General features: G+C 40.3%; 11 protein-coding genes across 11 annotated transcripts; 5 read left to right on the top strand and 6 right to left on the bottom strand. All coding sequences in view use genetic code 12, as the record gives it.

Annotated features, from left to right (window-relative positions):
- Positions 1-5: 5 nt before the first annotated feature.
- On the bottom strand, positions 6-4,003 carry I9W82_000025 (uncharacterized protein; the record flags this gene model as incomplete). Its single annotated transcript, XM_067691361.1, has 2 exons — positions 6-46; positions 121-4,003. The coding sequence occupies 2 exons, from the start codon at positions 4,001-4,003 to the stop codon at positions 6-8; spliced, it is 3,924 nt and encodes a 1,307-aa protein (XP_067550051.1).
- Positions 4,004-4,118: 115 nt separating this feature from the next.
- On the top strand, positions 4,119-4,805 carry I9W82_000024 (uncharacterized protein; the record flags this gene model as incomplete). The annotated part of the gene is made up of 1 exon (XM_067691250.1): positions 4,119-4,805. The coding sequence occupies one exon, from the start codon at positions 4,119-4,121 to the stop codon at positions 4,803-4,805; it is 687 nt and encodes a 228-aa protein (XP_067550050.1).
- Positions 4,806-4,851: 46 nt separating this feature from the next.
- Positions 4,852-6,537, bottom strand: SRP54 (RNA-binding signal recognition particle subunit; the record flags this gene model as incomplete). Its single annotated transcript, XM_067691139.1, has 1 exon — positions 4,852-6,537. One exon carries the CDS (start codon positions 6,535-6,537, stop codon positions 4,852-4,854), a length of 1,686 nt encoding a protein of 561 aa, XP_067550049.1.
- A 128-nt stretch (positions 6,538-6,665) lies between these two features.
- Positions 6,666-7,016, top strand: I9W82_000022 (uncharacterized protein; the record flags this gene model as incomplete). Its single annotated transcript, XM_067691028.1, has 1 exon — positions 6,666-7,016. One exon carries the CDS (start codon positions 6,666-6,668, stop codon positions 7,014-7,016), a length of 351 nt encoding a protein of 116 aa, XP_067550048.1.
- Positions 7,017-7,039: 23 nt separating this feature from the next.
- I9W82_000021 (uncharacterized protein) lies at positions 7,040-9,370 on the bottom strand (the record flags this gene model as incomplete). Its single annotated transcript, XM_067690918.1, has 1 exon — positions 7,040-9,370. One exon carries the CDS (start codon positions 9,368-9,370, stop codon positions 7,040-7,042), a length of 2,331 nt encoding a protein of 776 aa, XP_067550047.1.
- Positions 9,371-9,917: 547 nt separating this feature from the next.
- I9W82_000020 (uncharacterized protein) lies at positions 9,918-11,621 on the top strand (the record flags this gene model as incomplete). The annotated part of the gene is made up of 1 exon (XM_067690807.1): positions 9,918-11,621. One exon carries the CDS (start codon positions 9,918-9,920, stop codon positions 11,619-11,621), a length of 1,704 nt encoding a protein of 567 aa, XP_067550046.1.
- Positions 11,622-11,665: 44 nt separating this feature from the next.
- On the bottom strand, positions 11,666-13,333 carry I9W82_000019 (uncharacterized protein; the record flags this gene model as incomplete). Its single annotated transcript, XM_067690695.1, has 1 exon — positions 11,666-13,333. One exon carries the CDS (start codon positions 13,331-13,333, stop codon positions 11,666-11,668), a length of 1,668 nt encoding a protein of 555 aa, XP_067550045.1.
- Positions 13,334-13,663: 330 nt separating this feature from the next.
- Positions 13,664-18,984, top strand: I9W82_000018 (SLN1; the record flags this gene model as incomplete). The annotated part of the gene is made up of 2 exons (XM_067690584.1): positions 13,664-15,107; positions 15,782-18,984. 2 exons carry the CDS (start codon positions 13,664-13,666, stop codon positions 18,982-18,984), a joined length of 4,647 nt encoding a protein of 1,548 aa, XP_067550044.1.
- Positions 18,985-19,167: 183 nt separating this feature from the next.
- Positions 19,168-20,236, bottom strand: ECM4 (omega-class glutathione transferase; the record flags this gene model as incomplete). The annotated part of the gene is made up of 2 exons (XM_067690473.1): positions 19,168-20,160; positions 20,228-20,236. The coding sequence occupies 2 exons, from the start codon at positions 20,234-20,236 to the stop codon at positions 19,168-19,170; spliced, it is 1,002 nt and encodes a 333-aa protein (XP_067550043.1).
- A 565-nt stretch (positions 20,237-20,801) lies between these two features.
- Positions 20,802-21,911, top strand: I9W82_000016 (uncharacterized protein; the record flags this gene model as incomplete). Its single annotated transcript, XM_067690362.1, has 1 exon — positions 20,802-21,911. The coding sequence occupies one exon, from the start codon at positions 20,802-20,804 to the stop codon at positions 21,909-21,911; it is 1,110 nt and encodes a 369-aa protein (XP_067550042.1).
- A 73-nt stretch (positions 21,912-21,984) lies between these two features.
- MCM6 (MCM DNA helicase complex subunit) lies at positions 21,985-24,753 on the bottom strand (the record flags this gene model as incomplete). The annotated part of the gene is made up of 1 exon (XM_067690251.1): positions 21,985-24,753. One exon carries the CDS (start codon positions 24,751-24,753, stop codon positions 21,985-21,987), a length of 2,769 nt encoding a protein of 922 aa, XP_067550041.1.
- Between the last annotated feature and the right edge of the window lie 87 nt (positions 24,754-24,840).

Here is a 24,840-nt window from a genome sequence, read left to right as displayed (position 1 = left end):
TCCCATCAGACCACCATTCCTGTGCACAATTCGTATGTAGTACATGCTCACAGTTGCGACATAACGTAAAGTTTTTAGTGACTAATGATGCACAATAAATGCAGTATTTTAACGTCAGACGCTTACTGGTGTTCCAAGCATTAGGACGCTTTGCCACTATTGAAGTTATAGTGTTGATAAAAATCTGATCGGGCAATTGCTTTTTCCTCTTTCTGAAACCAACCTTACATTCATGAATATCGTAGTTGTGGCTGTGTTCATGAGTACCTTCATAATTAAACTTTAGAACCTCTAGCCGATGTATGGGGAGGTCCCATTCATACAAAGTTTCAGCGTATTGCAGTCGGTACATCTTCATGTCACTGCTATCTAGAAATTCCGGGAGTAGCGACGAATACGAATCCTCGAATAGATCCAATTCTTCCTCATTTTGCATTTGAATAGAGACTACTGGCGGGGGCTGGTGTTTGAACTCAGTTACAGCCCCCTTGCCATTTCTGAATTTGCTCACCAGCATATGCGATGTCAGCTTTGGAGTAGATGCTCGGAAAGATGAAGGAGTTTCTGCAAGAGAACTCTGAGAGCCATTCTTTGAAGTCAAGGCGGAAAACGAATGACCCACTCTTTTCCCGTAACCAAAACGATCCATGGAGTCGGTACGTGCACTGTGATTTTCAAATGATGAGGTTACTGAATGAGGATAATCAATGTTTCTCGAACTCGATCTAGTGTGTAATGGCTTTTGCCAAGAGTTGTAATCCAGATGCTTGACTGGATCAGTATGCAGACTTTGATGACTGGATAGATCAATTCCCATGACACTATCGTACTCATCAGTTCGTTCTGAATGATGTGTTATATACGGCGTCGTATGTAACACACATGACATTGATGCAAGCATTTGCGTATTCTGCCTCTCAGCAAAGTATTTGAAAATTTCTCTAATAAGCCAGGCACATCCAAATGGATGAGTTCCCCATATTGACAACATCGTGTTTGATTTCACTGCTGCCAGCACTCTTGCTAAATGAGAAACCCTATTATCTTCCTTGAAGTCGTTACTCAATATGATCTCCAATATTTTCCAAACTTGAAATATTTCATCAAGACCATATTTTGCAGCTATTTTTGCATTGTGCTCAGCAAGATTTTCAGGCCTATCCCCAACAAGTTTATACTCCCGCGCCAATTCTATTCTATTCGGTAGTAAGTGGCCAAAATCTATGATCATAACGACATTTTTAATCCCTTCCGTAAAATTTTGATTACCTTTTTTGCGGTCATCCTTAATGGAAGATTTGTAGTTCGATAAGCTTTCTCCATGACTAGTGAATTTTTTCAACGATGATTTATGGTTTACCTCACTGGCTATGAAGCGAGAACCCAATACTAAATTAGATCTAAGTGGCCCGGGAGCCCTGTTACGAGAAGATGCGTCATGTTTTAGTATTTCCTCTAGATCGTCATCAAAGTACTCATCTGAGGATGACGTCTCGTGGTACTCTCTTTCCGAATTTTCGGAGTCAGAGTCGTCGTTTTCTAAATTGGACACACGAATGTTATCTAAACCCGTCTGTTTAAGACCTTGATGGGTGTTCTTCCCTATTGCCGTGACTTGGTTGTTTTTCGGTATGAAGAAACAAATCAACTGACCATTTGGCGCCCAAACTGCACCACACCCTTTTGGGATCGGGGTAGAATCAAAATTGTCTTGTCCTATATTGCCGCTATAATTTACATTGGTGCTGTGTGGTGATTGTGCCCTATTTATTGTTGTGTTAGCACTGATGCCTGGAATCAAGTCATCAAATTCCGCATCTTCACCGGATGAGTACCCATGAAAACCTGGTTGCTGGTTTATCAAATCGTCCACCCAATCTTCATCTCCAACCTCTGGGAGATAGGAGGCGTTATCATCGATCATCTCTCCTCGCGTCTCCGCCATAGCTTCATCATCTAAATCGACCTTCTCACCCATCAAGTACCGCAAACACTGTTCAAGACAAAACTGTTGGTACTTGTTTGTGTAAAAGTACGCAATCTGTTCCAACTGCTTTTCCATTTCAACCCGCACTTCTTTGATCAACTCATGAGTTTCTTCTATGCTGAATTCTATTGAGTTCAGTTTCTGTAACTTGTGGGCTTTCTTCTTCAGTAGCTTCTCAAAGTCAACTTGCTCAAGATATGGATATGATCTAGGGAAGCTAAGTGCTACTCGAATGAAAACCAATTTCTGCTCCGTGACGTTCTCATTCAGCTCCTCAACCTCAGCATCCTGCAAATTTTCTTCCGCTTGGCTTTTGTGCTCGGTTTCTTTTCCATCCTCACTGACAAGGCTCTTGTCCCTTGTACTGTTTACAGCTGTGAGAGCCAATCGGCTATTTTCCGCAGAGTCCACGGATTTTCGGTGGTCTGTAGGTTTTGAGTTTTGCACCGGTATTGGACCCCTAAGACTAATGACCAAGTCTCCTGTTGATACCGAAATCTTTTCAAACCTGACAAATGGAAATTTATGACCCACTATACTCACCTCTTCACCCAAGTTACTAGGACTTTCACTGTCACCATACACCGAGCTATTTTTCCGGTCGCCATCTCCCGCGTGTCCCATACGAACCCCTGAAATCCAATTTAGATGATCAAACTGACTGAGCTCGAGACCTGATTGTCTACGTCTTTCCAATATTTGATATGACGTCAATGCAGATAATAAATCTCCTCCATTTGTTTTTGCCAAATCATCAATTGTAACTTCTGGCTCTTGACAATAAGTCGCATAGTTATATTCCACTTGCCTCTCAGATTCTCCTGTGGTAGAAAGATCAGTTTCCAGATCATTTTTGAAAACATTGAAAAATGTTGGGTCATAATTAACCAGCCTATACAATTTATCATCACTGGGCCACAATTTCAAATCGACATCCAGATCGGACCAGGTAACCATCTGATATTCTTTCCAGTTGCTTTTTGATGTAAACCCTTCATAAGATTCATGTCTCGTTCTCCATAAAAAATCTTTTATGGGCCCATGATGGCCCACAAAGCTGTAAACAGAGGATCCTTTATATTGTTGTGTTTCTCCAGTGGTTAAGTACTGTTGGTGAGCTTCTTCGTAGTTTATAATGTGTACTGCGTTATTTCCCCCTCTTAAAGGCATGACCCCGCATGCCTTGTCGGACCCAAACGGTAAAGAACGGGCTCGTGCTATCGCGAAATCTGCTTCAACAACCACACTCGGTTTTATGCTCGTTCCTGTAGCACCCTCAAAATAATCGAATTCGGCTATAGCTTTCTTTGCAGCGTCACTGTCCAAATCCCAGAACTTAATCGTGCGATCATTGGAACATGTGATGATATTTTTCAAACCTTGACTGAAGTCAAGTCCATTTATCTTACCCTGGTGGGCTTTTGCAACCTTGAAAATTGGAAGTGCACCCTTTCGAGTATCCCATATGTAGAGGGAGTTATCATGGGTCAGAGCAAGCTCATAAGGGTTTTCATGGTTCCATTTTACCTGAATTGCACCCGCCCTCCAATCAGCCCATTTAGCAACCGGCTTTCTTGGTGTCCGCATATCCCAACAAAATGCAAAAGTGTCTATGGAGCAAGTAGCTAGCATTTCTGGGTCGAATGGATGAAAGTTTATATCGGAAATTGCCCTCGAATGTGAGTGTAGAATGTATTCTATGGCATTGTTTGACGGTCGATTCAAATCCCACAAAAGCGCTTTCTGATTAGAAGTTGACACACACCATGACGGCTTAGCCGATGCATGGGGAGACCATTGAACATCAGCAACTTCCCACGAAGTTATATGATGTAGCCAACGTGGAGGGGTGAAGGGGTCATCCAAGTCGATTAGAAACAACCCTCGTCGTCCAGCTAACACAGCGTCTCTTCCGTTCGGGGATAACGACATTGCCCCAATTGCACCATCAACTCTTAGCAGCAAGGATTTCCCAAAAGTAGGAGACTCATATGGATCTACTATTCGACTAGCCATTTCCGTTGTGGGGATTTCGGTATTGTCATCAAACAGAGGGGAACAAGAAAAAGAGAAAAAAAAATCGAGACAAAACTGAAAGAAGAACTATCAACACATCAATCCAACGCCAACAATGACAGAACCAACACATGAAGACATTGAGATGGCGGACGAAGTGTTTGATGACGCTGAGGAAAACGTTGTTGATGTCCCAAATACTGCCGACACCGCCACTGAATCTCAGCAGAAGCAATCCAAGGAAGAAAGATCAAAGCAAAAGCAACAATCTCTATCAGCAGCTGCGGCGGCTACTGCAGCAGCAGCATCATCCCTAATTCCCGACTTACCTGATCTCACGCGTAAAGACAAGACACTCAAGGAAGTGCTAGATATGATGGATGACGAATTTGCCCCAATTATACCAGATGCGGTTACGGACTACTATTTGGCCAAGAATGGATTCGAGTCATCTGATGTGAAGATCAAGAGACTCATAGCTTTGGCTACTCAGAAGTTCATTAGTGACATAGCACAGGATGCCTATGAGTACAGTAGGATCAGAAATGCTAGTGCTGTTTACAACTCTTCGAATCCGCAAGTGAGAGCAAAACAACTACTTCAAGGACAACAATATGCTAATCAGCAGACATTAGCGGGAAATGCTAACGCAAATGCGGAGAATGCGGAACAACAGTCATCTCAGCAATCACACTCAACAGTTGGTAACCAACAAGGAAAAGTCGTGTTGACCATGGAAGACCTAAGTAATGCCCTCAGCGAGTACGGAATGAACGCTTCTCGACCAGGTTTCTACAGGTAGGGTTACGTAAAAGAATGAACGTGTATTATATATTAGACTTGTAGAATTACATTCCACCCATACCACCAAATTGTTGCATCATTCTTTGCATCATTTGTGGATTTTTCATCATCTCTTGCGCCTGCTGCATCATTTGTGGATTACTTCTCATCATTTGCTGCGCCTGTTGCATCATCGCTGGATTATTCATCATACCAGCCAAACCACCTGGACCGCCCGGACCAGCACCACCAGCACCACCAGCACCTCCACCACCTAGCATGCTCATTGCCTGCTGCATGAAGTTTGGATTTGATTGCGCATTCTGCATCATTCTTTGCATTTGAGGATTTCCTGCAAATGGACCACCAGGATGGCCGCCTTGACCTTGTGAGGCAGATACTGATTTTGCCATAGATGACATCATTCGGTGCTGCTGCAAAATCATTTCAACTTCGACTACGCTACAGCCAGAGCCCCTGGCTATCCTCACGATTCTACTTGGCTCTTTGATGAATATCCTACCGTCACTTTCCAACTCTTTTGTTGTCATTGAGTCCATAATAAAAATCATATTCCTGATTTTGTTTGATGTCTCCTCTTCACCCACTTGCGACATAAGCCCAGACATTCCTGGAATCATCGAGGCAATATTCGTAAGAGGACCCATTTTCATGAAATTGTTCATTTGGTTTTGGAAATCCTTTAAAGTGAATTTACCTTCCTTAATATTTTCAATTGTCTGTTTGTGTCCTTCATCCTGGTGTAAATTTAATGATTGTACATGCTCAATAAGGGATTGAATATCGCCTATACCCAACAACTTTGATATGAAAGTTGTTGGTTTGAACACTTCTAAATCTCCTATGTGCTCACCAGTACCAATGAAAACAATAGGTGTTTTGGTGGCTGCGACTGCCGAAATAGCACCTCCACCTTTTGCATGCCCGTCCATTTTTGTCAAAATTATCGAACCGAAATCGGAACTTTCCTTGAAAGCACGAGCTTGAGATTCAGCTGCTTGACCAATGGATCCATCCATCACCATAATTGTCTGACTAGGATGAACTGCCTCGCCAATTTGTACCATTTCTGTGAATAATTGCTCCTCTTGTCTATGTCTTCCTGAAGTATCCACAATGATGATATCGAACTTCTCTTGCTTGAACTTCTGTACACCCTCGGCAGCAATTTTGACTGGATCTGGCTCCAAGTAGGATCCATAGTAGGGTATATTGGCCTTAATGGCGTTTTGCTTTAATTGATCAAAAGCACCGGCTCTAAAGGTATCAGCACAAACCAATCCGACTTTGAATCCCCTCTTTTTGTAGTAAACAGCCAACTTCGTACAAGATGTTGTTTTACCTGCACCTTGCAACCCCACAAACATGATAACATGACTTGATTCTTTCGAAACTCTCACTTTCTTCCCATTGATAGTCTTGGTTGTTGCTGAAAGCTTCTTTGGCTTGGGTGGTTCAACATGGGAGTCAACCAATGCACATAATTCATCGTATATAATCTTCTGTAACTTTTTTCTTCTATTCTGAGACGAGGTTTCCTTTAAGACGTTCTGTTCCTCAATCTTGTCTCGTATATTACCTCTCAATTTGGCGACAAGTTTAACGTTTATGTCAGATTCTAACAACGCGGAGCAAATATCTTTAATCATTTGTTGAATTTCATCATCGGAACCCTTCTCTACGGATGAGAGGGCTCCCCTAAGCCTTTCTCCCAAGTCGGCTAAAACCATAATGATTTAGTAGATGAAAGAATTTCCAGCACCAACGGATCCTCTTTTTTCCTTAAGATTTTTTTTTTTTTTTTTTTCTCCAAAAAATTTCGCTGATTGCGTTTTGGTAGCTAAGGGACTAATTGATCATGGACAGCACCTCCACCCCACAAGACAACCACAAAACTGAGAAAAAGGTAACCGATGAGCAAACCAAGCCCAAAGTGAACTTCACAGAAGGAGGCGTTGAAAATTTTAAATTCTACCCAGATGATCCCAAGAACCACAGACACAAATACAAATGGGTAGGTAAGGAAGCTTCCAAATTTTACGATCCATGCGAAGAGAGTAGGCAAGCATCTATGGATTGTCTTTACCGTAATCAGGATGACAAGTACGTTTGTCAAGATTTTTTTGATGCTTACAAAGAGTGTCGTAAAGATTTTTTTAATAAGAAAAGACAAGATAAGCTTGATGGAAAGCCTGGATGGGGTTGGTAACATGTATATAAAAGTATGTAAAACTATAGGGTATCAAATATAGGAAGGCTTGAAGTCACGTATCCCGTAAGTTTATCAACAGCATCCTCTGGCCAATCTTTGTTGAAAAACCGTTTGTTGAATGTCTTTGAATTTACTGGAGCCGGCTCTTTCTCAAACAAATCGAAGTCATCATAAACGTAGATGGTGTTTCCAGTTGAATTCATCAATGGGTTCGTGGTTAGAACAATGCCACTGCAGTGCCATCTAGCTATATGTCTCCCACGTCGTAAATGAGGAAATGTATTGTGTATTTCTAATTTTCCGGTTTTCTTATTGATTGAGCAAAGAAGGATAGCTTTTATGTCTTCTGTTTCATCCTTTAGAATATTATTGTAGACTTTCCTATAGCTATCAATGTATTCACCTTCGCCGTGGTCTAGGATTGTGTTGATGAAAGTGTCCAAGTACTTTGATATGTCAACCTCTAATGTGAATAGCGTATAGTTGAGCTGCAAATTGATCAATGTATCACAATCTTCCTTGGTGATTATATCTACCAACTTCAATGCCACATTCCTTTCCCAGTCCTCTATGAAAATATCATTACTTCCTCTCAGTCTTCTCTTGCCGTTTTTATCTGAAACTGGTGAAAAATATTTTGTGATTTCCGGGATACTAGACTTGAATACCTTCGTTAAATGTAGTGCCTCTGATTTCCTCGATTTCCTAGATTTAATCTCTGGAAAGTGTTTTAAATCCTGATCTAAATGTTGAAGGAAGTTGTGAAAGAAGGTCTGTCTAAATTGGATAAATGGGTTTATCTTCATCCACTCTGATAGTTGTACTTTTACCTTATTGGATTTGAATCTCGCAGAATGCGGTTTTTCCAGAACCAAGAACCTCAAATCATTGGTTTTAAAATCTACCACTCTTCCACTAAACGGGACAAGTTTTGAGCAGACATTTAACTTGTTAAAATGAACTTTGTCATCGACAGAGAGCCTGTCCAAAACGTTCAACTTTCTGATGAGAATTTCATTATCAGGGAGCTGATATGCATCATTAGACATTCCACAAAAGAACTTTGCAAAATTCTGCAATTTAAGGAGCAAGGATTCTAGATTGTTTCCTTCTGGTTCCAAGCAGAAAACTCCTTCCACGTTGGAGCCGACATTGGTAAACTTGATGTCGCAGAAATTGGGTTCTGAACAGCAATCAAGACTCGCTTCGTAGTGAGATCCTGATTGAAAACAACTCGAACTTAGGCCATCTAGCAATTTGTGTTTATCAATACTGAGATAAGGGTATCCAGGAGGTATGCTGAAATCGTTTGAATTGTTCTCAACTCTGTGGCTAAGTTTCTGACGCTTGTACTTGATGGGTCCTTTCTCGCTTATAGCTCTCTTTTTAGTACTTGGTGGTGGTGGTGGAGGTAAAATCTTCTCAAGAAATAGCATTTTGTTCACCCGCTTCCACAAAAACTCGTCCATCTTTTGGTCACCACATTTCCCATCAAGCAGGCACCCCTGCATGTGGTTCTTCAAGCTAGCAAAGTAGCGAACACTAAATGGTTTGTGAAGGTTAGTGGGAAACAAGAAGGACTCTTTTCTTGTTTTCTCAATAGTCTTTAAAATTGAATGAATTTCCTTTTGCAACAGTTTCGCTTCCTTTTCGAGCAGCTCGCATGAAGTTGAGTCACCACCTCTTTTATCTTCTTCTTGATTGTTTTCCTCATTTAGCATACTTCTTATACGTATTGCATTTTGCCGCCTTAGCGGTATTCCCTGGGGCACTTGGGGACTTCTAGCAGTTCTTAACAAAAGTCGTTGATTTGGTTCAATAGCTGCATCCGCTTCTTCCATAAGCAGTCCCAAAGCTTCTACGTCATTATCGCTCGATTCATCTTCGATATTATCATCATTGGAGTAGTATTCCAATCCTGTATTTGCATCGTCTTCATAGTGGAAACTTTGATCATCCTCGTCATCTTCTTCGCCACTAGACTCAACAAAGTACGCCTCTCTGCGCCTTGAGTGTGACAACTCCCTGGAGAGGTTTCTCAATTGTGAAGGGATATTGTTCAATTCTAAACTTGTATCGCTGCTGCCATCTCGATTAACTAGTCTATTGAAATGATTTTGAAGCCTGTTTATGTCGCTAAAGTGGCGGAGAATACGAGCTCTAAACAAAGTTTCATCGCTTGTCTGCTCCCTTGTAGTGTCATCTCTCAACATCAGATCGGATATAATATTCAACGAGTTCAAAGTAGGAAACGAATCTCGTGACGCATTGCGAAACCGCCGTTGTGATCTGCTTGCATCGGATGGTTGATTACTTGATGGAGAGTCAGATGGTGAGGTGGGAGGTGGCATCTGGAATGTGATGTTGTGTTGGAGAAAGACCCTATCATCTAAGAATTATCACAAACTGCCACAAAATAAAGAGAGCGAGATCTGGCGCTACCTAATTTGAGAAACTTCATGTATAGGCAGCACAGTGTCAAGCTTGCTAAATGAGTGACAAAAGATGCATTTGTTGTACGATCTGTAGTTTATGATTAGCATTGCAGCTTTGGTCTGAAAGTGAGAAAGTTTGTGGTTCAATAAGTTTGCTCGAAACTGAACCAAGTAAGTAATAGCAGTTAGAAACAACCAGCCGCCAACGAAAAGTCATAGATAACGAAGTACATCTACTAACTACACCAGGGAGCTGCATACTAGAGCTATTTTGCTCTTTTTAACTGATGTGTTCATTAACTCCGTCGGATTCTTTAGTTACGGATTTATTTCCGTTTTCGTCATTGTTTGCTTTTTTTTTCTTTTGCAGTTTTTCAGAGCCGTACGCTTATCAGAGATGAAAATTTAGACACTTTTGGCGCCACATTTGCAGGCAGTCACCAAAGTCCTAACTAAGTCCATCATGGAATCCACAGCTGCTGCCAGCGAATTGAACCCGTTTTTAGAGTCCGAAGCTGTTGAGGAGTACACTAACCATGGAGCTGTTGACAGTGACGATAAGTCAGACGAGGAAGACGAGGAGCTTACATGGATACGTGAACACATAGAATACCATAAAGAGACATGCTGGCTAACGAGACCATCAATGTTTCAATTATGCTTTATTGTTATTGGAATCATGTTGGCTCTGTCAATGGCTGAAGGGACTCGAAGAATTGTTTTATTAAAGTTGGCCTGCAACTCTTCATTGGACTCGAAAGGCGTTTGCTCTCCCGTGGATACGCAAATCATTTTGTCTACATTTGATCAATACAGTTTATTTGGAAGCACACTTTTGTCTTTTATCGCGATATCAAAATTTGGATTGTCAGATATATATGGAAGGAAACCATTTCTAGTTGCTGGTGTTTTATCATTCACAGTCTCCAACTGTTTGGTGTTTTACTTTTACCACTTCCAAACGTTCAAGCTTGGCTGGTTGGTAGCTTCCCTGGTACTCTCAGCGGCAGGAGGTGGTGTCATGATGATTGGAACTATTGTCAGCACTTGCGTAGTTGATTTGAATCTGAAACCGTCACAAAGAGCCAATGCATTAGCTAGAGTGGCAGCGTTTACCAATGCAGGTCAATTCTTGGGGCCCATAATAGGAACTCAGTTGTCATCATGGGCAAAGACATCATACGATACCACTCCTGGGAAGCAACTTCATATGTCTGCTATAACGCAGAGTTCAAAGGTGTTGAAGAGCGAGTTTTTCATTCTAAAACTTGAATTGATCATTGAGATTGCGCTTTGCATTTTTGTTGTGTTTATTTTTAGCGAAACCAGGACACCAAAAGCGTTGGCGAGATCAAGGACTAATTCGGTAATAACTAGAGCCTCAACCGAAACAAGCCAAAGTGGACTAATCAAGAAGATTGGCGCTGCGTTTTCTCCATTGAAAGCATTTCTCCATGGCAGTGGGAGAACAAGGTTTATGGTGATCTCCCTAACTTTAGTCATTGTTTTGGACCAGGTGTTGATGATTGGATTTAGTCAGGTTCTCGTTAATTGGGTGGTTTTCAAATTCGACTTTGAGGCAGCAGACATTTCGTACTTGCTTTCCCTTTTCTCGGTTTCAAGGGTTTTTAGTCTACTTTTGCTACTTCCATTCTTCCAAACTACAGTTCTTAATGGATGGTGTAAGTTTAAGGTTTTGAAATCACGCTTGGACATGATTGACTTGATCTTGATTGTTATGGCTTTGATTGTGGACATTGGTGTATTTGCACTCATGTACTTTGCCAGGACGAAAACAGATGTCTACGCATCGTTATCATTATGGTCGTCTGCATCATGGACAGTCCCTGTGTTGATGGCCGCAGTGTTGAAGTATTTTCCCACCAGTAAGGTTGGTGAATTTTACTCTGCGCAGGCATTGCTTCTGAATATTCTAATGGTTATTGGTCCACTTGCGGTTATGGATATTTACAAATGGTCATTGAAGAGCAACTGGGACAGTTTTATCTTTCTTCTTTACGGTATTTTTATGGCTATGTTTGTTGTAGTTATGCTTATCAATAAAGTGGTTTCTGGGTTGAAAAGTAGTACCGAGGAGGAAAGGGTTGTGAGAAGAACAACGTCGGTGAATTTTTCAGATGCCGTTACAACAGACGATGACGCTTGATTTTTTAGTTCGTTTATTTAATTCTAATACTCTTAGACGTTAATTTAGTCTCCTTCAATTCTCTTGAGCTCCTTATCGGTTGTGTTTCTGCTCAAATGCAAGACTCGTGTACACAAGTAGACAACTGACAAGAAAATCCCCATCCAAAACGCATAAAACAAGTATACAAGATTTGCATGACCAATATTCAATCCGAATTCATAGAACCAAGTGATGACTATTGGTGAAGCCAAGTTCATCAACGATACTAGCAACGTAATTGCACCGTAAACCTGCCCTGCGCTAGCATTTGGGAAAAACTTGATTATAGTTGAGTCAAAGACAGGACCTATCAAAGCGTCAATTGAAAAGCAGCCAGCGGCAATGTAGAACCCTTTACTGTTGACATAATAAAAGGCTACAAATACGAGAATGGCAACACCAAATGATAATAGCATAAGAATGTATTCTACCATGTCAAACAGACGATTTAATGATTTCAAAGAAAAGGCTCCCTTCAATATAGACCTTTCAAGTAATGGCAAAACAAACACTAGGGAGATCGCCCTGGAAATGGATATTAGGGACAACAAGTACGATATGTCATTTGATTGCCAGTGAAACTGGTATTGCCCATATTCGATAACAACCTGGTTCAAAGAGAATATTAAAGTCTGGTACAAGGCATACACCAACACTAATGATACAACAGCAAACCGCAATTGGAGTAGACGGTGTGTTTGATTTACCTTTGCAACTTCCTTAGGGTATGTCAAAATCTTCATCGGCAGTATTATGTCAAAGCACTTGAATATTTGATACAACACTATGCGGTTAGTATCAAGCTCGGTTAATTCCGAGGACGCAATTGAGATCCCTTCTTCATCAAGTTCTCGCTCAACTAGTTGCTCCTCTGATCTTTCCATCGCCAACTCATTTCTTGACTCCGGGAACAATGTAACAACGTAAACCAGTAGTACAAGCAAAATCACTAGTTCGAATTTCAACACTGTAAAGTCAGCTTCACCTATCCCTTCTGTTGATTGACCTCCTGACCATTTTCTAACAAATGTTCCAATCAAAGGTCCAAACAGCTGGCCAATAAATGTTGCTGACGTGGCCAACCCAAACTGATAGATTCTTCTCTCAGGTAAAGTGAAATCTGAAACATACAGCTCAGTTAAGGCACCGATGATGTTTACACCTCCAAATATACATGAGACGTAATTTGCAAGGAGTAGCTTTCCAAATTGGAGTCCCTTGTAGCTTCCGAATAGGTAGTATTGAAGCATTCGTGAAATAGTTATAGTGATTATCACCATTACAAAATAAAACTTCCGTCCGTAAACGTTGGACACCTCTCCAAACTTTGCGATTGGAATCAACGCTGTTGCTGTAGTTCCAACCAAGAAGTATTGATTGAATCGAGCAACAATAAAAGGGACATTATCTTTGCTCTTTGCTGATTCCTGAGCTTTGGCGTAGATGAGAGATTGACGTGTTCCTTCTGCACTAGACGAACTAAGCGTGAGCAACCCTATCAAAAAGATTATTGCATATACGTTAGGACGGGAATAGAACGGCTTCGAGGAGTTTTGTTTCATTTGTTGCTTGATGTAAATGATGTCGTCATCTTCAGAGTCAGAGGGGTCACGATGCTGGTTTTCGCGACTTCCATGGTTAGAAGCGTCATTCGTGAGCAAATTGTTTCTTTCATGTTGGTCCCTTGACATTGGCAATGGCTGGTATTTGAATCTCTTGTGACAGTTGCTCTCATTTTTTTTCAGCCCTTTGCTATGGGAAATGCGCAGCGCAAATTCAAACGGCATTAAACTTCCTGCAGGGGAAGTATGACTGTTTGCGAGGAAGAAGATGAAGCTGTGGGTTGGTAGTTTCTCCTGCTGATAAGAGAGAGTGCATTCAAAATTATTGCCGTTAGTAGTTAATATCTTTTACTTATCATCTCGGAAGTGTAATTCCGACTCTCAATCAAGCAGAAAAAAATTAGTCACCGAATGCCCATCTAGTTGTCCACTGTTAGCAGTCCTTCTTCAATCACTCCTATGTCATTCACCGAGGAAATAGAGTTGAATGATGTCCATGTACACTCGAGAAATTTAAATACCTCCAAATTTGGAGAAAATTCTGCTACTCCTGTTGGCGAGCTACCCCACAGTTTGGATCCTCAAGATCCAGCTTCGGAGATTGAGTTCCAACGCTTGTCGGACAACAGTTCCTCCTCCTCATCAACCTCAGCAAGTGATACCAATACCTTCCGCAAGTTCAAAAATCTCCAACCCTATGCAATTTTGGTTGGGTCATTTCTCGGACTTATTGTCAATTTAGGATTGATAAATTCTATCGGAGCAGTGCAATCATATGTCTCGGTACATCAGTTTCGGGGATACTCTGCGAGTACAGTGTCATGGATATTCTCGATCTATTTGGCTTTGGCGTACGCTGGGGCATTGGTGTCTGGCCCATTGTTTGATTCTAATGGAACATTATGGCTTCTTGTTTATCTGACAGTGTTTATCTTTGCTGGATTAATGGGAGCAGCAAGCAGTGTGCAAATATGGCACTTCATTCTAAGCTTCATTAGCTTGGGTGTTGGTAATGGATTTGGAATGGCTCCACTAGTCTCAGTCATTGGCCACTGGTTTAGCCCCAAGATAAAGAATTCGAGTAACTCAAATATATTAGATGACGATGACAAGTTGGAGAAGTTTGAAGGTATGAGTACGAAGTTGGGTGTTGGTGTCAGCACAGGGCTTGCAACAGCAGGGGGAAGTATTGGTGGATTAGTGTTTCCGCTTATGTTGAGAAAACTATACACTCTGGTGGGATACGTATGGGCTCTTCGAATCTTAGCAATTACCTGCTTGGGGTGCATGATTTGCTCAATTGTTTTGGTAAAAGAGAGGTTCACGAAGGAGAAGAAGTCGAGTTCATTCGACTGGAATGAGTTGCCAGGTAAATTCATGGAATTCTGTAAAGTGAAAGATGCCAGATTTCTTTTAATAATATGTGGTGGTTTTTGTACCGAGCTTAGTCTTATTTTGTTGGTGACATATTTTGCAAGTTATGCAATAGCTCATGGCATGAGTGAGTCAGATTCGTTGGTGTTGATTACAATCTGGAATGGAGTCGGGACACTAGGAAGATTCTTACCTGGCTTAGCTAGTGATTACTTCGGCAGAATCAACATAAATGTGATTATGTTGGTGGGTTATTGCTTGACAATTTTGGTGTTGTTGTTACCCTTTGGAAGCAATCACAAGATCCTCTATGCATTTAGTGTTTTAGGAGGGTTGTTTTCGGGTTCGATACTTAGTCTTCTTCCTGTTTGCTTATCACAGATATCTAAAGCCAACGAGTTGGGCAAGAAATATGGAATCTTAAATTTCTACCTATCATTAGCTAATCTTTTCGGTATTCCAATTGCTGCCGCTATAATCAAACATGGAAAAGCTCATGATTACGACAATTTCATGATCTTTGTAGGTTGTTTGTCCGTAGCTGGGTTGATTTTCTGGATTCTTGTACGAGTTTGGTTGGTGGGATTGAAGTTGAATGTTAAGGTTTAGATGGTTTACGTAGACGCGAGTACTTGGAGAGTAGACAGCTAATATGTATTTCTAAATGGAATGTTTCTCTTATTCTTTCTCATTTGTCTCTGCAATTGAGCCAATGGACACCACAAAGTTCTACATTTGGCGCTTGGATGACAGTTTCTTGGCGGTTAAAATAGTCAACGAGCACAATATTATAAATACGTTACCATTATTTTTCTGAGTCCATCAAGATAATAACGACACTTGTGAATTGAGCTTGCTGTTCGTGTACTTCTTGGTATATATATATGGACTAGACACATAAGTCTTCACGTATTTTTCGTTTTCTTTTTTTTTTGTCTAAATTTACGAAACAATAGAGCCTTGAAAGATTGAAGGACAAATTTAGACCATTACACATAACGGTCCGGGTATAAACAATATTGGACTGCTTCAAAAACGGTGTACCGCACTTAAAGTACCACGTCACAACTTGTATGCTTATCAAACTCCGAAAGCCACAGCGATAGCCTACACATATCTTGATGAGGAGACTTAAAATAGGGATACGACCGCAGCTTATTGTGCTAGTCTGTTTCGCTTCACTATTTTCCCTTTTGATTCTAGGCATTGTTACCGGTCTTTATTTCAGCAAGAACTTGACCCAACTGAGATCTGAAAGGCTATATGTGATATCACAATTAAAATCAACACAAGTGGAACAAGCGTTGGCATTCATCGCGTATCAAGTGGGGACTCTTTCCTCGATTGATGCCATCACCACACCATTGTCGCAATACAGAGCAGGGAATAATTCCAATGCAGTTTTCTCCAGTGCTCAAATCACTTTGGATCAATTCATGTCATCTACGGAAACTTTTGCTGCTGCTCGATTATACAACTTGGACTTACAGGTACTGGCCAGCTCATTCAACAACGCAACAAGGGTTTCTCAACATGCGGCAGAGAATTTGTTTCCCCTATCACAGAACGGGACCATCCCACCAGCTCTACTAAATTCAAATGGATCAGATTTTTACTTTACTGGGCCCTTGGCTAATGATTCAACAGATATATACAGCCCATACTTTATGGGTGTTACCTTACCCGTTTACACCAACTCGTCCATAATTATTGACAAGCCTTATGTTTCTGGATATTTGTCAATAATCGCAAGCGCACAGGCAATTCAAGATTCGCTAGACTCAACAAGCGAGGACTACAACGTCATCGCTGTTAAACCCCTTTATGGTCCTTTAACCGACTTTGTTGCTACATTAAACTCGAGTGAGAGATCCCAAGCTGCAGTCGGGTTCCTGTTGGTGTTTCCTGTACCAAATTCTTTACTAAGACCCGGCGAGGTGTACAACATAAATTCTTCAAGCTCTATAAGAACGGCAATACGGTCACCCTCAGGCACGTCTACAAGTGTGAAATCCTACTCTGGTAATAATGTTGCCATTGGGTATATGCAAATTATGCTGAATAATCTCTTGTGGTCAATCATCGTCATCCAGCAAAAGTCCGTATTCAATGGACCAGTAAATAAGCTAAAGAAGATCATCATTGGTGTTGTTTTTGGCATTGCCGTGTTTATGTGTTTGATTACATTCCCATTGGCCGTGTGGTTTATACGTCCAATTACCCAGTTGCAAAATTCAGCGGAGTACATTTCCAAATACCGAAAGGAGAGGATACTTAATGAGAAAGTAGCTCAAGATTCAAGGAGTAACAGTGTAACATCAACTGCGACTTCAACAAATACTATGGGGTACTCCACGGGCATTCAACTACCAGAACGTATAAAAACTTCAAAGAAATTTTTCAAGGATGAGCTTACCGAGCTTTCTGAGGCTTTTAATATAATGACTGAAGAGCTAGACAAACAGTATAATCTTTTGGAAGAGAGGGTGAAGCTACGGACGCGGGAGTTGGAAGCGTCAAAGATTCAAGCCGAGGCTGCAAATGAGGCAAAGACAGTATTTATTGCTAATATTTCACATGAATTGAGAACTCCTTTAAATGGTATACTCGGGATGACATCGATTGCAGTGGAAGAAGATGACCCAGAAAGGATTCACGAGTCCTTAAAGTTGATATATCGTTCGGGTGAGTTGTTACTACACATATTAACAGAATTGTTGACATATTCAAAGAATACACTTAATAGATCGAAGTTGGAAAAGTCGAATTTTCAAATTCTTGAGATTGTCTACCAGATTAATTCAATTTTTAATAAACTTGCTGTTGATCAGCGAGTCAATTTTAAGATCGTGGTTAAACCGTGTCTTTTCAGAAGGATGATTCTTTATGGTGATTCGAATAGGATTATTCAAATTATTATGAATCTTGTCTCCAATGCATTAAAGTTCACCCCCGTCGATGGATCGGTTGATGTGTTGTTCAAGTTGCTAGGGGAGTACGATTACGATAGATCCGCCGCTGCAGATTTTAAAGAAGTTTATTTGACAAAGGATAGCAGAAGACCTCGACGGTCCAACTACAATACCGATTCCACATTTGAAGATGGTAAAGATAAACCTCTTATGGTAACCAAACCAACCGCTTCCAGAAGTAGTAACGATTTTGACGATTCACTGAGTATTGTCACCCTTTCAACAACTCAATACGAAAATGTGCTATTTGAACAGCAATTTACCGCTAAGAAATTGCCATCACCAAGGACATCACTTGATGAAATGTCTGAAGTCAAATCTGAGTACATCATGCCAGAGGCCAAAGACTTCAAAACATACCACACATTGAATAAAAAAGACATGACAGATGGACACAAGTCGTACAAGATCAAAAATATTCATCCCCCAAAGATATGGGTTGTACAAATTCAAGTTCGTGATACTGGATCTGGTATAGACCCTGCTTTGCAAGAAAAGGTGTTTGAACCATTTGTGCAAGGAGATCAGACATTGAGTAGAAGTTATGGTGGTACTGGGTTAGGGTTGAGTATATGTCGACAATTGGCTTCAATGATGAGAGGCACGCTTTCAGTAAAATCAGCAATAGGCAAAGGTTCAACATTCACATTGATCATTCCATTACCTCAAACAGGGGAGATCCTTGTCCCACCAGAAGATCTTGAAACATTTTGCGACGACGAGTTTAATCCAAGATCGAAAATTAATAGAAGAGTTGCATTTGATAACGTCAGCTCAGATGACGAGCTACATGAAATGGCATTGACGCATCGTCGTAAACCTTCAACATTGAAGTTGCCACCATCCAGTATTGCTTTTGCAAAGGGGTCAACCGGCACAGCACAATCAGATGTAAACAGTGGAACTCATAGCTCATCTTCTACACCATCAGAGTCAATAATTGCCACTCCACAGAGCTTGCACAGTCATCTATCCAATATCAGGATTCTTGTTGCTGAGGATAACCAGGTGAATCAGGAGGTGATCAAGAGGATGTTGAAACTTGAAGGATTTACTAATTTGGTCATGGCAGCCAACGGGGCTGATGCAGTGGGGTTAGTCGAGCAATCCATGATATTCGCCGAAGAGCAACAAACACAACAATTTGATTTGGTATTTATGGATATTCAAATGCCAATAATGGATGGTATCACCGCTGCTACTAAGATTAGACAAGACTTACATTTCACTAATCCGATAATTGCCCTCACGGCTTTCGCTGATGAGAGCAATATAAAGGAATGTTTGAGTTGCGGAATGAATGGATTTTTATCCAAGCCAATAAAGAGAAACAACTTGCGCAGTGTGATTAGTAAACACACAAACATTATGATGCACGAGTCTATTATAACGCCAATGTCGGGTCATTCACAAAAGAGCTCCTATTTTCTGTGAATATAGAGGATGTAGGGCTATAATTATATAATGATTTATGATAGCATGGATTTGCATCTCTCTCTCACCTTCGAGTTACACAAACTCACTCCAAAAGATACTGGCTGCAAGAAAAGCTACTCAATAAAACTCTTTAGATCTTTACAAAGTTAATTCAACTTGAGACTAGATAAATATAAAAGCTTATTGATCAATAGGTAAAATGTTTGGCACAGGACCTAATGGAGTAATTCCATAAGGATTAATCTTGACATGTGATTTAGTGTAGTGGAACTTGATATGCTCGAAATTTGTAGTTTCTTGAAATCCTGGAATCTTCCAATACAACAATCTAACCCAATTGTGGATATTTGGGTAATGACTCCTAATCATGCCAATGTTGCACTTGAAATGTTGCACATAAACTGGGTCGAAACGAATAATGGTTGTAAATAATCTAATATCAGCTTCTGTTAATCTGTTACCCAATAAGAACTCATTTTTACGATCTTGTTCCTTGTTTTGCTTCAACAATGTCTCAACTTTGTCCAAGTGAGTAAAGACATTACGACATTCCTTTTCATACACTTCTTGCTTGGATGCAAAACCTGTTTTGTATACACCGTTGTTAATGTTATCGTACACCCAACTGTTCAACTCGTCAATTTGAGACTCCAACTCTTTAGGAACCAAGTTTAAATCAGCATATTCAGTGGGCAAAATGGAGTTGAAATCAAAGTTGAGCATTCTAATGATCTCCGCAGATTCATTGTTCACAATTGTTTGCTCCTTCTTGTCCCACAAAACAGGAACTGTGAATCTTCCATTGTAATTTGGATCAGCTTTAAAGTACAACTCTCTCAACCGCTCAAACCCATACAAATGGTCGGGAGTTCCCAAAGAGATGTCATCCTTCTGAGGCAATGATGCCAATTCCTCCTTTGTTGGGAACCTCCATCCTTTGTCATCCATGTGCCAGTGAACAACAGATAAGCCAATTATGGAAACCAACCCCTTCAATCTTCTGGTGATTAACGTACGGTGAGCCCATGGGCAAGCAAAGGAAACATACAAGTGATATCTGCCTGCCTCGGGTGGGAACCGACTTCCTGGCTTGCTGCTAATCCAGTCACGGAAAACCGATGGTTTTCTTTTATAGTTACCATCTTCGTCAGCAAATTTCAAAATCTCGATATTCTATAAGGGAGAGTGTGTTAGTATAACCGAGTTTGGGAAAAGCCAATTGAAGACAAAGGTTACATACTTTGGACATTGTAAGATTGTCAATTAAGTAACTGTATTGGAATTGGAAGTATTCTTAGTACAGAGTGGTGAAAAGAATAATCAGTGACGCTCTCCTTTCTTTATACGTGTTGAAATGTTGCATTTAGAATTTAAAATGGGAAAGTCTGGAGTGGTGTTTACATGCAGGATATTAGTACTTTCTTACTAAAAAAGGAATCAAGGTATACAAGTACACACCAGTACACTAAAGAATTCTAACACTTTGACTAGAAAGAAATTGTACTAACCATAGCGCCATCAGTAGCTTCAGAGAAGTATATGCAACCAGAGGAGTCTATACACCTCTTACTCTTTATGTTATTTCAAAGATTTCAAAAATCTGATTTGGAGATTTTAAGATTGCTACTGTAACTGGTTGGAATGTCGTAAACGTTTAAGTTGCGACATTGGGTGGGTCTGGGTCGTGTGGAAACTCAAACTTTAAATTTTTTTTTTTTTTTTTCTTGTTTCTTCTCTTGTGCCAAATTTCTAATCCTCAACATAAGCGGCTCAACAAGACCATCAAATCGGTTAACATTTTATTAAGTTGTATCATGACAGAGATCAAACAGGAAATTACTGGTGATGATAATAACCCACAGCCTTACCAGAAACCCAACGACTCCGCACCAAATCCAAAATCAGAACAAGCTGAAGTTCAAAAAACATCCAACAAGAAACCTTCAACTACATCCTCGGAAGTTGCAACTTCTACGACTCCAAATACTAGTTCACGCAAGTTACCGCCTCTAGCTAGTCTTCAGTCTGTCTACCGAAGTGATTACCAACCATTTACGACTTTTTTACCTTATGAACCAGCATTTAGAGAACAGCAGCTGTCAAATAGTACAACCAATGATATCGTAGAGACTAATATTGCAGCTAGTGCTTTATCTCGATTAGAATCGGGTGACTTTGGAAACATTTCCTCGACAACAACGGACATCGGAATAGGTCACGATGAAGGAGAAAACTATACAAAAAAGGGTACACAGGAAGGTAAGCATGAACAATCAAGAGAAGGGGCTCAAGAAGCTCATGATAAACTTCATCAACAGCAGTTCCAGCTGCAGAGTTCACGCAACTACACAAACAACAAAAGTTTGACCTCCACAAGCTCCACCGCCTCCAAGGATCAACCAAAGCCATTTAAATGTACTTTTGAATCCTGTGAATGGTCGTTTGCTCGACAATCAGACCTAACACGCCATGCCAAATCACACATGGCTCCACAGTATCATTGCCCCTATTGGTCAAATGATCCTACATGCCATAAGAACGGCGGTGCTTTCAATCGGCTCGATGTTTTAAAACGACATTTGAGATTGGTTCATTATGTACGTGATAAGCGATTACCTATTGGTGAAAAAAACTCATTGGGAGCTGATGGATCTGATAGCTCCTTGATTAGGCCTGTTGATGAACCAGGATGGTGTCGATCGTGTCAACGTATGTTTCCTAATGCCAAGGCTTTTGTTGAGCATTGTTTTGATTGTGCATCACAGACACAACCTACTGAATGGCGGTCTCAAAAAGACATAGCTGGGGATAGAAATGGCAGAAATGGTTCAGGTAATGGAAATGGATCTTCTAAAGATGTTGATCTACATCAGACGAAGTTTAGAGTACATTTGGGCCCACAAGCAAAGAAACAAAAGACATGAAATTGGAAAAACAGAATTTATTAATACACATATTAAAAAAAGGCAGAAAGTGGGAATTTATAAAAGATTGGACTCATGTAGACTGTTCACTTTCTCTTTCATCTCTTTCAAAGAAATCAAGAATAGCACAATTTGGATGAATAATGTAAACAGTCTTTGTTGACTCCGATACCGTTCCAGCTTCTGCCCCTTCACCTTCACCCTCATTGTCATTGTTGGAAACGCTCATCAAGATACGATCCTTGACTAATCTCTTCAAAACCTTGAAAGCAATCTTCCTCTCTTGTAGATACTCAGCTTCACTAGATAAATCATCTTCCTTTTGTAACAAATACCATTCAACCAACTCATTAGCAGTTAAGCCTTCACCTCCAGATTTATCATCATCGGAAATTTTCTTGACAAGTAGATTCATCACTGAAACGTATTTATCGTATGATATCGTGGTTGGTTCAGCTGTGGAAGCAGTAGCAGTAGTAGCTGCAGCTCCACTGTCTTCCTCATCCATGGCATTTTCTTGCCCTTCTTGTGGCTCATCGTCAGCTTCCATTTCAATATCATCCACTTCGACTCTGATGATTGATTGTTTCAATAAATCATAAGCTTCAGCAACAAAGTTAGGAGTAATCTCTTCGGTACAGTTGGCCCTAGCAATAGCTTCACTCAATCGAATCATAGACTCCAATTGACGAACGGTGATTCTGTACGACGACCTACCCAATCCTTGTGCATCGTCGTCACGCAATTCCTTATACCTGGTAACAAGGAAATCTCTAGCTTGTTTGGTCATCTTGGGGTTGAAGGTTTTGGCGTACTTGATGTACCTTGATAATTGTTCAGCTGAATATGGTGGGTCAATAGCTTCATCTCTAAGCATATGCAAATCAACTATATGCGATGCCAATTGCGTATCAACACGCTCATTACAATCGTCCAAAATGACGAAAAACAAATCGAATCTTGACATAATAGGAGCTGTCATGTTCAAGTTTGATCGAAGGCCAATTTTCCTATTATATCTACCACCAATAGGATTTGCAGCTGCCAAAATTGATGTACGAGCATTCAAGGTTGCATGAATACCTGCTTTAGCAATGGAAATAGTTTGTTGTTCCATAGCTTCATGAATTGCCACTTGATCAACAATGTCCATCTTGTCAAACTCATCAATAGCACAGATTCCGTTATCTGCCAACATCAATGCACCCGCTTCGATAGTGTATTCACCACTTTCCTCATCTCTAACCACTGCAGCAGTTAAACCAGCTGCGGAAGAAGCCTTACCAGAAGTATAAACAGCACGAGGACTGAAACCACAAACATATTTTAAAAACTGGGATTTGGAAGTTGAGGGATCACCAACAATGCAAATATTGATATCCCCTCTCAAGTTAATTCCATCAACTGTCTGTTTGTGAACACCGGAAAGTAATTGTAATAAAATACCCTTTTTAATTGTATCGTGACCAAACACAGCTGGAGCAACTGACTGTACCAATTTATCATAAATATACTCATCTTTAACCATTTCTTTCAATTCATCAACTTCAGATTGTGGTAATGAAAGTAAATAAGCATCTGAATTGTCGTTATCCTCATCCCTTTCGTTACCAACTTTATTGATTATTGAGCATACGTGACATGCATTGAATGCCAACTTATAGGTCAAATCTCTAACACCAAGAGTCTTTAATCCTGAAACACCGGAATTCAACTCCGAGCTTCCTTTATTTTCTTTAATTGATTGTGGTTTCACTCCGGGTAAACCTAGTTGTGATACATCAGGGATAACAATTTCGCATCCAGTGAATTTACATTTGTCTCCTGGCTTTGCCCTTTCCACAGTTTCACCTCTCAAAATCACATCCAATGTTCTTGGCATTGAACCAGTTGGGATTTCGTTGGCATTTTCTTGAATTCTAACTCTTTGCCAGTCAATAAACAATGACTTTGACACATTCAATGTAAAGTAGGATTGGTTTTCACAAGAAGGACAAGAAGTTGGCTCCGTGTATTTGAATATTTGCTCAACACCTTCAATCAATGCTGAGCACATGTCACAAGTGAAACTTCCCATGTACAACTCAGGTCTAACTTCAGAAGTTCTAGTGACAGTTCCTGATATGGTCATCAACGATCCAATCTTGTTGGAACGAACATCCCTTATTCTTTGTACTGTTGGCAAATTGAAAAATGAAAGTTGAAACACTCTCTCATTAGAAGCGGCACTAGTAGTTGATAAACTATTTTCACTCTCTGGTTCATCATTTTCAACTTGTCCTAATAAATTTGTGTGAAGTAACTGAGGAGCATATTTTTTCAAAAGTCGTTTCAATCCATTTAATAAAAAAGGGTAGAATCTATAGTATTGTTCCGAAATTGCAGTAGCTAATACCCCATTTTCTCTTGTCATTAAATCTTGATAGTTAATGTACAATGTACTATATTCAAAAGTCTTCATTGATTCAATTTGAGCCAAGTAGATCTTTCCATCCCATCCATTATCCAATTGTTCAGGATCAACAAACTCTTCAATAAAATTTTCAAAACTTTCACGAACTTTTTCACCAGTAACATCAACAACTTTAGGAGCAGCATTTTGTCTTCTTCTACCGGCAACAATTGGTCTTTGTTGAGAAGTTGTTAGTGGTTGCAGTTGCAGTTGCAGCTGCAGTTGCAGACCTAATGCTGTTGAACCATTTTCTGAAAACATAATGGGACCAGTTGTGGTATTGGGAGCAGGAGTCGATACATCTCTTCCATATGATGAGGATACTTGTGAGTTTAAAAATTGAGCAGTATCTGATGGTATAGCACCAGGTGATGAAACAAAATTAGACATTTTTGGGTAGACACAGTGGTGTAAGGGTCAAAGGACTAGAACGAAAAGAAAGTTACTTAGTTTTGATTGTCAAATTTGATTTTTGAT

This window comes from Candida metapsilosis (genome assembly GCF_017655625.1).
Source record: "Candida metapsilosis strain BP57 chromosome Unknown scaffold1, whole genome shotgun sequence".
Lineage (NCBI taxonomy): Eukaryota > Fungi > Ascomycota > Pichiomycetes > Serinales > Debaryomycetaceae > Lodderomyces > Lodderomyces metapsilosis.
The sequence above is the reverse complement of the archived record's forward strand: the minus strand, read 5'-3'. Positions and strand labels throughout refer to the sequence as shown.